Raw genomic sequence first — 13,128 nt, 5'->3', positions numbered from 1 at the left:
ATAATAGACCTGAGAACAATTAATACTCTCTAAAGCTTATTTGGAAGCTGCTTCACAAAAGCAAAGGCAGAGAGCTTATTTTTAAAATATAGGCAAAGGAAAGCACAGAGAGAATAAGTGAGCCATCATTTTATATATGTATATCAAAGAAGGGTTGAAGCCAAAGGAGATCTGAAAGGCTGAGAGGAAGGACAAGGTCAGTATATTCAATGCTGGAAATGGAAACTGGTGTAACTGTGGTGAAGAGTGAGTGATGAAGAAACTCTCATAGGAGCCACAGTGGCCCAAATGGGAGTTACAGAGTTCAGTCTAAGGATTTCATCCTTTTCTCTAGTGAAATGGCATGCTTCAATATTGTTGATAACAATATATCAATTCATTTTTCAAATTTCTAATTTTGAACCAATATGCACTAATAATGTGAGAGGGTTTTATTGTGTCAATTCCATAACTGAATACAGTATACATTGAACAATTTCACACCCAATATTATATTTCCATTCATTCTCCTGTTCCCCCCTTTCAGTATTTGATGGGTTTTATTATGTTGTATTTATGTGCATGTGTGGTAACACACTTCTATCTTCTACTCTCAGTATCCTTTCTCTCTCTCTCTCCTCTCTCTTCTCTCTCTTTCTCATTGATTTATACCACCCAGACAAACCCCCACTTACATTCATAATATTACCATTATCATGATTATCATTCTTTAGGTTATAAATAAATTCTCTATTATTTTCTTTCAAATACCCAGAGGTTGTTTTTAATCCTACATTTAACACTGACAACATGGTTCTGAAAATCCTTTAACTACAACAACAAGAAGCCAATCCACTGTTAACACATCACTTATAATACTGATGAGTTTTACTACACTAACTGAAAATGGACCTAGACTATCCAATAGGAGACTAAAGCAACAACTGTTGCTAGATAAATTTTGTAAAATTAAGTATATTCCTAGTTCTAATACCAGCATACACGGTTTCCAATGTACTCAGATAAGATACAGAGATAGTGCAGGTACAACCACAGGAAGGGGATACAAGAAGTTCATCAATAATAGAAGCTATGGTTACACATAGCACATTGAAAGTAGTTACAAGAGTGAACTAGGAAACTGAAAGGGAATACTTGCAAAACTGTTTGGTGTAAATGAACTGAACAACTCTTGAGGGGGGGGAAGGGAAAGGGGGAAGGGAAAGGGGGAATGAGGGAGGAGGTAACAAACAGTAAAAGAAATGTATCCAATGCCTAACATATGAAACTGTAATCTCTCTGTACATCAGTTTGAAAATAAAAATTTTAAAAAGAGAAAAAAATTAAGTACATTCAATTTGAGGGAATGAAAAATGTTGAGGAAATATATTCCAGCAAATCATTCATTCCTCTACTGAATAGTATAAATTCTTTTCTCCCTATGTATCATTACAAGAGTCTACAGTGAACATTATAGAATTAAAATGATAAAAATGTATTTGAATTTGAATGCACAATGAAAGAGACATAGATCGGTGCTGGACATTACAACAGGCCAGAGTTATACTTCGTTATACTATTGCAAATATTGGATTCAAAGATTCAATTCATAAAGTATTTACACCAATTGTACTTTTTTCTCAGATAGTTCTTAGGAAGAAATAAACTACTTAATGAAGAAAACATTACTTACAGCCATGGAAAGTATATTAAAAACCAACTCCTATGGGGAGAGAAATATGATGAAGAATCAGAGAGAAACAGTAGTGAGCATTTCCTAACAGATTTTTGGTCTAATAAAATCCATACATTCAATTCAAATAATGTTCTAGACTCTAATCTTACTCCCTATAGTCTTCATCAAAAAGACAAGAGAGGGCTGGGGAGATAGCCTAGTGGCAAGAGTGCCTGCCTCGGATACACGAGGCCCTAGGTTCGATTCCCCAGCACCACATATACAGAAAAATGGCCAGAAGCGGCGCTGTGGCTCAAGTGGCGGAGTGCTAGCCTTGAGCAGGAAGAAGCCAGGGACAGTGCTCAGGCCCTGAGTCCAAGGCCCAGGACTGGCCAAAAAAAAAAAAAAAAAAAAAAAAAGACAAGAGAAATTCATATCTCTTTTTTTCATGTCCACACTGAAAACAAACCTAAGAAAATGCTTTGTTTTATTTTGAAGGTAGTATACAATATTAATAGGTAAAATTATTATGTAGCATTTTGCTCACATTACATAATTCCTTAGTATTTTATTAGTGTTCATATAATAAAAAGATTGAATATGTTATCTAAATAAATTTATTTCTTGGAGCAACATGGCTATCTGAAACAAATATTAAATAAGATATCTAAATTTTCATTTTATTAGTTCTATGACAAAAAATGGAAAGCACTTTGTGTAAATAAATTTATTATTGTTCAAACTAGTGTCTTCTATAATTTAGCATGTCCTGCTTTTATTTATTTGTTTTGGTCATTTGGTGTGTTTACTTGTAGATTTATAGGCACAGTCTAGTTGCCACAAATCAGCAGAACCATGCATTATAACCACTCTGTGTATCAACTACACAAAAACAATAAAAATAAATGAATAAATACATTCATTCTTGGAGCCATAGGGCTGTCTGGAACTAACAACCCTTACATAAAGTATCTAAACTTATTGATTTATCTATTGATTATTATGTCAATAGAATCGCTTGTATTTACAAAGTCCAAGATAAGAGAATGAAAAAAAATCACCCAGGAAATTGAAGTGTACACTCCTTTTAAAATCTATGCCTCAATTTCTTGTGTCTCTGATGACTATTACTCTGCAAGATGGGAATTCACCTTCGGTCTGGTGTTGCTAAAATAGTTGTATTTCTAGAGGATCCTTTGATTGTACTCAGATAACAAATATTCATTGCTGGCTCCCTTATAGGATTTGCTCTACATCATTTCCCATAGCCAACTGGTGTGAATGATGTGGTTAACCAACATGACAGCAGTATATTCATGGGCAGCACTGGGACATCAGATTGTATTTCTTCATGAACTAAAGAAGAGCATCTTGAGCTCTTTAGCTTCATTAGAAAAGACCCTGTACCCAATGATCCTAAGCTCACACTGCTTCATGGAATCATGTGCTACCAGATCACTCAAAGTTGAAGCTCTGTGAATGATGTATTTCTGCCTGTTCTTAATCCTGGTGGTTTTCCATCTGTACAGAAAACATGTTTATATTTTTATACCACTTAAAAGTTTGACATTTTTGATCCTAATAGCAAACATAGATTTGCTTCCCCTCACAAGGATTTTGGGAAGTATGAGGTGAATGGCAAATAATCAGATACAAACCTCTCTCTTTACTCTTCCTTGAGTTACTAGAGATGAAATTTAAAATTAAGTTGTCTTTAATTTACATAGAAGTAAGTCTGGCTGGCTCACAACTGAGCCCTGATATAAAAATAAATGCAAATTTCTGATCAAGCGAAGATTTTTCTATAGATGCATATGAGTACAATCTTTACCATGGAAAACCCAGAAAACATAAATTGAATGCATTTTGATATCTTGAAACATAGGTTCCATTATTTTAAAATAATGACTATTTTTCATCACTCACTACCACCAATCCCATCCACATTTTCCTGATGGCATTTTTCATGTCTTTATTCCTGAACGTGTAAATCACAGGATTGAGAAAGGGAGTTAGGATGGTATATAGTATGGCCACCATTTTGTCAGAGGAGAAGGCAGTTGGAGGCCTTGCATATATAAAGATGCAGGGGACAAAGAACAAAACCACCACAGCAATGTGTGATCCACAGGTAGACAGAGCTTTCCACCGACCTTCAGAAGTGTGAGTTCTCAGGGAAAACAAGATGACGCCATAGGAGACGAGAAGCATGGAGAAGATAATAATACAGATAGACCCACTGTTGGCTATCACCAATATACCAAAGATGTGAGTGTCAGTGCATGCAAGCTTCAGTAAAGGGTACAAGTCACACATGAAATGATCAATAACATTGGGGCCACAGAAGGGCAGCTGGAGAGTAAAGAGAATCTGTACGATGGAATGCAAGAAGCCCCCTGTCCAGGCTACCCCCACCAGAGTGCCACAGAGCCTCCAGTTCATGATGGAGGAGTAGTGCAAGGGCTTGCAAATGGCAACATAGCGGTCGTAGGCCATGGCGGTGAGGATAATGACTTCCACAGCAGCAAAGAAGTGCTCAGCAAAGATCTGTATCATGCAGCCTTCAAAGGAGATGGTTTTCCTCTCATAGAGGGAGTTTGCAATCATCTTTGGTGTGATGACAGAGGAGAAGCATGCATCCAGGAAGGACAGAAAAGTCAGGAAGAAGTACATGGGGTAGCCCATTAGTGCTGGGCTGCAGATGATGGTCACCACAATGAGCATGTTGCCCCCAACAGTTGCAATGTAGACAAACAAAAAGACAACAAATACTATTTTCTGAACTTTTGGATTTTGTGAAAGACCCAAAAGGATGAACTCAGTCACCCTGCTCTGATTCTGCATATTCCCCAAGGAAGAAAAGCAAAGATAAAACAGGAATCGTGTCAATCTGTAGTTATCTAAAATCTTGCTTCCCTGTTTTATAAGATTTTAGGCATCCTAAGTTGATACATCCTCATGCAGACTCATCTAGGTGATTTATTTGGCCTTGAAAATGAAAAAAAATATTTTGAGGGTGGTACTTAGATGTCAGTCATAGAGAAATTGGTCATTAATTTTCTAACACATCAAAGTAGCTAGATATAGGTGTAGAGCAACACAGCATTATCTTTTATTTCAAGGGTCTGTTTTGATCTTTGATTGTCAAGGTGGTTCCGAAATCAGTTGTTGAAAAATGTTCTGAAATTACAATGAAACAAGGACTATGGCCTCTTAATTGATCTGCCATCAGCATAGAATGCCAGATGAATGATAAGTGCCATGGGGCAGAGGGCCTTGTCTAGTAGCAGTTGGAGAATTTAGGCATGGTTCAGAAGGGATGTGAAAATTCTATTCTTTAAGTTCTATGGAAGTCTGTCATGAAATGGGCTATCAATAAACTCATTCTCTTTAAAACAGAAATATCACTTGGAAAAGAGTCTAGCCCTATACTTCTTGCATGAGTGCTTACCAAGTTTGGGATTTCAGTTAAATCCTTTGTATCCACTTGCTCACTACACATTGTGCTTCCTTGTAGATTTATAGGCCATTCTAGCTACCACAAATGAGGGACACCATGCATTGCTCTGGGAATGCATGTTTTCACCATGACAAATGCTGATATGTGGTTGTGGTTTTCCTCATCTTGTCATTTGTTTGCAAATTTAAAATAGTTTTTTTGATGGATTGCAATGCAGTCATGACATTTGTAATGCTTAATGATTTTACATGTCTAGACACAATGTTTCTGCCCTCAGACCCGCCTGCATATATTCGTGTTTCAGACTACCTCATCATGGAAAAATTTTTTTTAAAGAGGTAGAGGTTGAAAGAAAAAAGAGTGTACTAACCTGATAGGCTTTATCTCTAACTTCTTTATCTGGTAGATTTTAAGAATAATACCGTTATTGAATTAGATTAGATACCTGTTTTTCAAATAAAGGAATTTCCAAAATTAATTTTAAAAGAATATAGCATGCCTGTGGTTTGTGATAACATGTTTATAATTTCACTGACTTAAAAACGTAATTTTTCTGATAGTGCTGAGTTCTCATTGATTTAATCCTAATACATAAAAATGCTAATGTTGGAAAAATAGTTTAGTTAAATAAATAGCCAAGAGTAATGTATTCATTAGTATACCACTAATCTTGACAAATATACCCAGAGTAATCCAAGATGACAAGGTCCTATGAAGCTATCGGAGTATTATACTTAAGGCATCTACTAGCCAGGTGGCTGCTAGTGTCTCACGCCTATAATCCTAGATACTCAGGAGGCTGAGATCTGAGGATCATAGTTTGAAGCCAGTCCAGGCAGAAAAGTCTATGAGATTCTTATCTTCAATTAATCGCAGAAAAATCAACAAGCAGAGATGCAGCACAAGAGGCAGAGCTCAAGCCTTGCACAAAAGGAGCCTAGAGACAGCCCTCAGACACAGTGTTCAAGCCCCAAGACCAGGTTTAAAGAAAAAAAGGATCTACTGTTTTATTTCAGTTAATCTAAAATTTCTCCAAATAAAACATCAAGTAGAAAGAAAACTGTTTACTCTCCGCTATTGCAAAGATAGCAAACAGTTTCATAGTCTAATAGCCATATGTCATTGAACAAGCCACCTGACCCTCCAGCTCTCTGGTTCTATAGATTTACAGTTTGTATGCACTTGTTCTTTTAAGAATAAATCAAAAAGTGAATATTGTAGCTAGCCACTGCTGACTCATGCTTGTAATCCTAGCAACTCAAAATGCTGAGAGCTAAGGATCATGTTCAAAGCCAGCCCTAAGCAGGAAAGTCTGTGCGATTCTTATGTCCAATTAGCTACCAAAAATGCTGGAAGTGGAGCTATGGTTCAAGTGATACAGTGCTAGGCTTGAGCAAAAAATCTCAGAGATATAACCCAGGCAATGCCATGAGCAAAAAATCTCAGGGACAGAACCCAGGCCATGAATTCAAGCTCAGGACCAGCACAAAAAGAAAAAAAGAAAAGAATTTGAATATTAAAGCCATCATTTTTCTCAGCAGTCTCTACATACACAGAGGTAAGAATTGAAAATGCATTCTCTCATAACTCCTTCCATCCTAAAATTGCATTGTAATTGGTTCACTCAAGTAATACTTTAGGAAAAACACATTAGAATATAACTCCAGAATCCTAAATATGCTTGTAATGTTTATATGAATAACTCTAGAGATTTATCTAAACACCAAAAGAGATGGAGATAATTATACATTGGATGCTGATACATAATATTGAATAATATTCAATGATACTGAATAATGGGAATTATATGTATGATAATCTGTTGATGTAAATTTCTATCACATGATGTTATAAGTAAAAATATATTAAAATATAAATGATCAAATGTCTCATAATATACTGTGATAAAAGAGAAGTAGGTGCCCATTTGTCCATATTCAAATGTAACTTTTCTACCTACAAGGAAATAGATAAACTTAGATATTCATTTTTAATATGTTTATCATTTTACCATTATCATGATTCTTGAAATTAAAGGACTTTAACTCAGAACAATTTTTAGCCTAAATTTCATTAAAAGCATGCAATGTTTAGACATAATTCACAATATCTTACAATAAAATGTTAGCCTTCCATAATAGTGCAAACCTTCCATACATAGATCATACCATGGACCAAGTTCTCATTCCTCTGTACTCTTTGACAAAAATTGCAGATCTATATTCTCTTACAAGTAGTATTTTATTGTTTACATTAATTCTGAAACATCCCATGGTCTTACTTTTCTCAGGAGTCCTAACTTTGACTATAATAAAGCTATGCCTGAGGTTGCTCTGAGTTCCTGGAGGATGAACTATAAGCTCTTGCATCATCTTTTTGGTGATAATCTTGGGGAATTCCGATCCTTGTTTCCCCACTATCTTCATTGACCTCAGTCTCATTTCCTATTAATTTTTGTGACAAAAATAACTTCATTCTGCAAATCACAGAATTTATTCCTTTGCTGCAAAATATTTATATTATTCAAAGAGACTAATGGTAAGTTTAACCTTACAAAGTAGTGCTTTATGATCAAATATCAAGCAATGCATTTCAGATGAATTTATATGTGCATACCAGTCACATTTACATACCATTTGTATATAAGTATTTTTGCCAGTCTTGGGGCTTGAACTCTGGGCCTGGGAACTGCCCATGAGCTTCTTTTGCTTTAAGGAAGCAAAAAAGAAGTGCTCTACTACTTGAGCCACAGCACCACTTCTGGCTTTTGTTTTTTGAGTAGTTTATTAGAGATGAGCATCTCACAGAGTTTTCTGCCCAGGCTAGCTTCCAACCACAATCCTCAGATCTCAGCCTCCTGAGTAGCAAGAATTACAGGCATGAGCCACCAGTGCCTGGCATAAAAAAAAGTATTTTATTACAAATACTATTTGTAATTATAATTTTTAATTCCTTTAAGTTATTGTACCTTTTACCTAGGATTATTATTCACTAGTGAAAGAATTATTCATTACCTGACAATTTAAGTACAGTCCTTTTCATGACTACTGAGTACATGTTCTCTTCAGCTCCCAAATCCTTGTCTCTCCCCTCGGTGCTACTCAACTGATTTCTCTAACTAGTTCAACTTTGTACTTTAACCACATATGAAAAGATATCTCTGTTTCTACTGGTGTCCTTCTTAATGAAGATTGGAACCTCTTCTTTTCTGTGCTCTTAGTAATTTGGCTTAGTAATTTGCATAAAGACCAAGTTATAATCCTCAACACTAATGTAGTTCAGAATTTCAACTTCTTATTTTTCCCAGAAATGCTGAGGCAGGAACCTTGTCCTATTTATAACAACAAATACATTTAGTAAAAATTAAGTGAACTAGAGTTAAATTAAAAGCATCTACTCTCTGATTGAATCATTTCTTTTTGCCTTCAATGTCCTCTCTAGCATCATTTATTAATGAGTTTCTGTGAAAAGAAAAATTGTACATCATTTATCAATATCCATGAAGGCTTTAGTAGAACTTGAATCTCCTGTGTTCTAATATCAGTCTTATTTATTAAACTTAGTCTAAAATACCAAGATTAGATGACTAGTAGATAAATGAGAAAGAACAGATGAAGTTCTATTGGAGACTGCATAGAAAAGTACTCACTTGCTGCATTTTTATATTCTGTTTCACTTCAAAGTTGAAAAGTTCAAAATAGGCTTCATTTCATTTCATTTAAAGAGATAGATAGTTTTAGAGTAAGAGAGAAAGAAAAAAGAATGAGATGGGAGGAAGGAAGGGAGAAAGGAAGGAAGGAAGGGAGGAAGGAAGGAAGGGAGGGAGGAAAGAAGGAAGGAAGGAAGGAAGGAAGGAAGGAAGAAGGAAGGAAGAAGGAAGGAAGGGGAAGGAAGAGGAGAAAATTGACTTGTGAAATAACTTATTTTGCTATCTATTGGGTGCTATTTGTCAGGTACTATTTTCTGGAACCCAAATATGTCATTTTATTCATTTCCTTACCCACTTATCTTAGTAATACAATTTCCAATAAAATCATACCTCAAAATGCCAAAAAAGTTCAAATTATAATAAGAAAAACAAACCCACACAAAAAATTTCAAATTATAAATCTCACCGTGTATCATTTCTGTGAACACTTTGAAGATAATCATCTATTACACTCTAAGGAGAAGAGCTCATTCAATAGTGAACAAACTATGCTGTTCAATTTCAACTCCTCCTACTGTATTTAAAAGAAATGACCATCTCTGGCCATCAAGATGGAGAAGATTTTCTCTGGCTCTCAAGCATTGCCATTGACAGAATAATAAAAAATGAAGACGTAAAATATTCTTCTTGTCTTCCAACTGTTATTTAAAGTTTTCCCACCGAGGTCATGAACCTTCAGGATTGGATCTCAATTTCCCCATAGAGTTTGGAAATTTTCTGTCAGCATGACTTTTTAAGTCACAATAATTGTGTCATTGCTTTCACCTGTTGCAATGATTATAAAATATTGGTGATCATGATTAATAGATTATGGGGTTTTTCTTCTCCCCTATCATGTTTAATAATAGAATATGGCATTGTGAAAGTACATAGCACCTTTAAATATCTTTGATAATCCTTAAGTGAATCATTCTGCACTGCAGAATCACCTGTATGCACTCCTCTTTCAGATAGCCCCAGTGTCCAAAGGGAACCACACTTAGTGTAGGATGATGGAAAAATAAGAGTTTCATTGCTGTAATAATTAAACTACTGTTATATCTCCTTTTCTCTTAGTGTTCTGAGAGTGATAATGTTTTCCTTAAAATGCTCCTTCCATCTGATACAAACAAATCAACAATTCCTTTTTCACATACAGAGATTCTAACTTTAGTGTTAAAACTTCAACAGTGGATTGTATAGTGTGTTCACAATTTATGATTATAGTTTAATGATTTTAAATCTTCTAAAAGCCACATAGGCTCTGTGTTATTATAGATTGAACTCTACTAACTTGAAAGGAGAATAGCAGAAAAAAATTAAATATCAATAAAATCTGGTGTTTAGTTGATAGTAACATTTGTGTTCATTTCATTTTATAACAAATGAATCTGTGGCAACGTACGGGAGAAAAGTTAAGGGAAAACTAGGAAAATTTTACTGGACATTGTGCATATGCAAATATGAGAACATTTTCTTATTTCTGATCATTTAAAGGAGTTTCACTCTGTTCATTGCTTTTTTTGCAGTTCTGGAGCTTTCTTATGTAACACAATTCCAATTGTATCATATAAATAATGTAATGTAAGCTATATTCACAAATCACAATTTGTAAAAGAATTTCTAAGCTTCTGGGGGTCTATTCAGAAAGTGTTTTTACATGTCTCTCTATAAATAGAAGATGAATAGAAAGATGTATAGATATAATAATGTATATTTATTTACATATGCATATATATGTTTGAATATATAATATATATATGCTTGATAAATATTGCCATATATGTATGTGTTTTCCCTATGTTTCAATACAGTATTTTCAAAGTTCCAGATTTTATATGAATGTCTTTATTCATTTTAATAGATTTTTTGTATAGTTGAGGGCTCTAGTTTTAATACCCTACTTGAAGGTATCCATAATATTAAGTTAGCAGCCATTTTCATGCTGATATCCTATAAGACACTTAAATATTTAATTGTAAATAATTTTTGGAACAGGCAAAATAACAATATGAGTTTAAGAAACTTTGTGTAATGAGACATATGCAATATTTAAACTTGAATGCTTTATTTGGTGATAATTGACTAAAGAGAATTATTTTACTTCAGTTCAAAAACCCAAGAAACAAAAAAATTCCATTACATTAAAAATATAATTCTCTTTGAAACATGCTTCTGTTTCTCTGATACCTGTGGATTTTATTTCACTTTTAGGGATAAGTGAACCCACAATGTATGCAGTTGAACTTGATTTTGCTGATAATGTGTATCTGGACAATCTATCATGGTAGTTCTAGAACAAAATATAGTCATTGATGAGTCCTTTATACAATCTTCAATATTTCTTCTCGAAAAGATGATTGGAATGAAGTGGACTCTGGTACACTGAAGTAGGAGAACTAGGTTTTATCTCTCAAGTAACATAAATGACTCAAATTTTGTAGCAAGTGGCAATGGACCCACCTCAGATGATGAAGACATAAGATACAGAAATACCTGCAGACTCTGAGTATCCTTTCTGTCTTTCCTACATTTTTGTGGGTTGTTTTTTTTTTTAATCACCTAAGACACTGAGATCACTACCCAGAATCAAAATATATTTCCACTGAAAAAAGTTTAAGTTTCTGTCTCAATGCCTTAGAAATTTTGTCTTTCCTCTACTAGATTTTCAAAGCATGAAGTTCATCATCCACAATTCAAGAGGAATTTTTTTTCTCTGTTTCTTTGTTTGCCTAGTAGATTTTTAGTAAAAAAAAAAAATTAATTCTCTTCAACTTTAGATTTTAAATTTCAGAATCTTGCTGTAAATGTAAAAATATCATTTTTCACCTCAAAAGAAAGATGGATGTCTATAGAACTATGTTATTTCCTCTGATGATGACCATCTCATGAAGATTTTATCTAAGACATTTTATTTCCTTAGTGCTTACATTATTTTATAAAGTGTCTACGTTTCATCAGAGACCACTATCAACCTCTTCCACACTTTCCTCATGGCATTTTTTACTTCTTTATTCCTAAAAGTGTAGATCATAGGGTTGAGCAAGGGAGTTAGCATGGTATAGAATATGGCCACCATTTTGTCAGAGGAGAAGGCAGTTGGAGGCCTTGCATATGTAAAGATGCAGGGGACAAAGAACAAAACCACCACAGCGATGTGCGATCCACAGGTAGACAGAGCTTTCCGGCGACCTTCAGCACTGTGAGCTCTCAAAGAAAGCAAGATGAAACCATAGGAGACGAGCAGCATAGAGAAGATCAGAATGCAGATAAATCCACTGTTGGCTACCACCAGAAGTCCAAAAATGTGAGTGTCAGTACAGGCAAGATTCAGCAAGGGGTACAAGTCACATATGAAATGATCAATGACATTGGGGCCACAGAAGGGCAGCTGAAGAGTAAAGAGGATCTGTATGATGGAATGCAAGAAGCCCCCTGTCCAAGCTACCCCCACCAGAGTGCCACAGAGCCTCCAGTTCATGATGGAGGAGTAGTGCAAGGGCTTGCAAATGGCCACATAGCGGTCGTAGGCCATGGCAGTGAGGACAATGACCTCTGCACCACCAAAGAAGTGTTCAGCAAATAGTTGCATCATGCAGCCTTCAAAGGAGATAGTTTTCCTCTCATAGAGGGAGTCTGCAATCATCTTTGGGGTCATGGCAGAGGAGAAGCATGCATCGAGAAGGGACAAGAATGCTAGGAAGAAGTACATGGGGGAGGCCAGCAGTGCTGGGCTGCAGACAATGGTCCCCACAATGAGCATGTTGCCTCCAAGAGTGGCAAGGTAGACAAACAGAAACACAACAAATAGTATTTTTTGAACTTTTGGGTTTTGTGAAAGCCCAAGAAAGACAAATTCAGTTACAACACTTTGGTTTTGCATGATATCCAGGAAACGTGAATGTAAAAGGGTGATCATGTAATTCTGCAACTATTATAAAGAGATACTTTAAGTATATAGTAGTACAGGGCACTCAGATGCAAAAAAAATATGTTGAATGTTTTTATTATCATTGAAAACACAAAATTAGGATTATAAGAAGGTAGCTAAAATCTGGTGAGAGTTGAGTAAAGGTAAATCACTGTTACATAAAGGCCTGACAGAGAAAGTGAATAAATTTCATCTCAAATGTAACGAATGACCATTTTCTTTTGACATTCTGAAGTGAAACATTGAAAAGTGTTCTGAAGCATTCTCCACATCATATGGACATGAAGACAATAATTAGTCAGGTCTGCCATTATGAAGGACAGGATCAAAAGTCAGTGGCAAGCCAGCTTTGATCTGGAAAACATCATACTTACATACAGAAAAATAAATCAGAC

At 35.2% G+C, this 13,128-nt stretch overlaps 2 protein-coding genes across 3 annotated transcripts; both read right to left on the bottom strand.

The window, feature by feature from the left end:
* Positions 1-3,562: 3,562 nt before the first annotated feature.
* Positions 3,563-6,711, bottom strand: LOC125361356 (olfactory receptor 4C15-like). 2 transcript variants are annotated; one of them, XM_048359778.1, is made up of 2 exons: positions 6,703-6,711; positions 3,563-4,492 (listed from the first exon to the last, which is right to left on the bottom strand). In XM_048359778.1, exons 1-2 carry the CDS (start codon positions 6,709-6,711, stop codon positions 3,563-3,565), a joined length of 939 nt encoding a protein of 312 aa, XP_048215735.1. The 2 variants fall into 2 exon arrangements, with proteins under 2 accessions (XP_048215735.1, XP_048215736.1); XM_048359779.1 differs by lacking the exon at positions 6,703-6,711 and having other exon boundaries at positions 3,563-4,498.
* A 5,038-nt stretch (positions 6,712-11,749) lies between these two features.
* Positions 11,750-12,688, bottom strand: LOC125362502 (olfactory receptor 4C15-like). The gene has a single exon (XM_048361333.1). It carries the CDS (start codon positions 12,683-12,685, stop codon positions 11,750-11,752), a length of 936 nt encoding a protein of 311 aa, XP_048217290.1. The 5' UTR covers positions 12,686-12,688.
* Positions 12,689-13,128: the final 440 nt, after the last annotated feature.

Source organism: Perognathus longimembris, chromosome 13 (assembly GCF_023159225.1).
Source record: "Perognathus longimembris pacificus isolate PPM17 chromosome 13, ASM2315922v1, whole genome shotgun sequence".
Lineage (NCBI taxonomy): Eukaryota > Metazoa > Chordata > Mammalia > Rodentia > Heteromyidae > Perognathus > Perognathus longimembris.
This window is presented reverse-complemented; position numbering and strand designations above follow the sequence as displayed.

Bases quoted from the DNA above. Each gene is read 5' to 3' on its own strand.
- LOC125362502 (XM_048361333.1), bottom strand. From the start codon at position 12,685: ATGCAAAACCAAAGTGTTGTAACTGAATTTGTCTTTCTTGGGCTTTCA.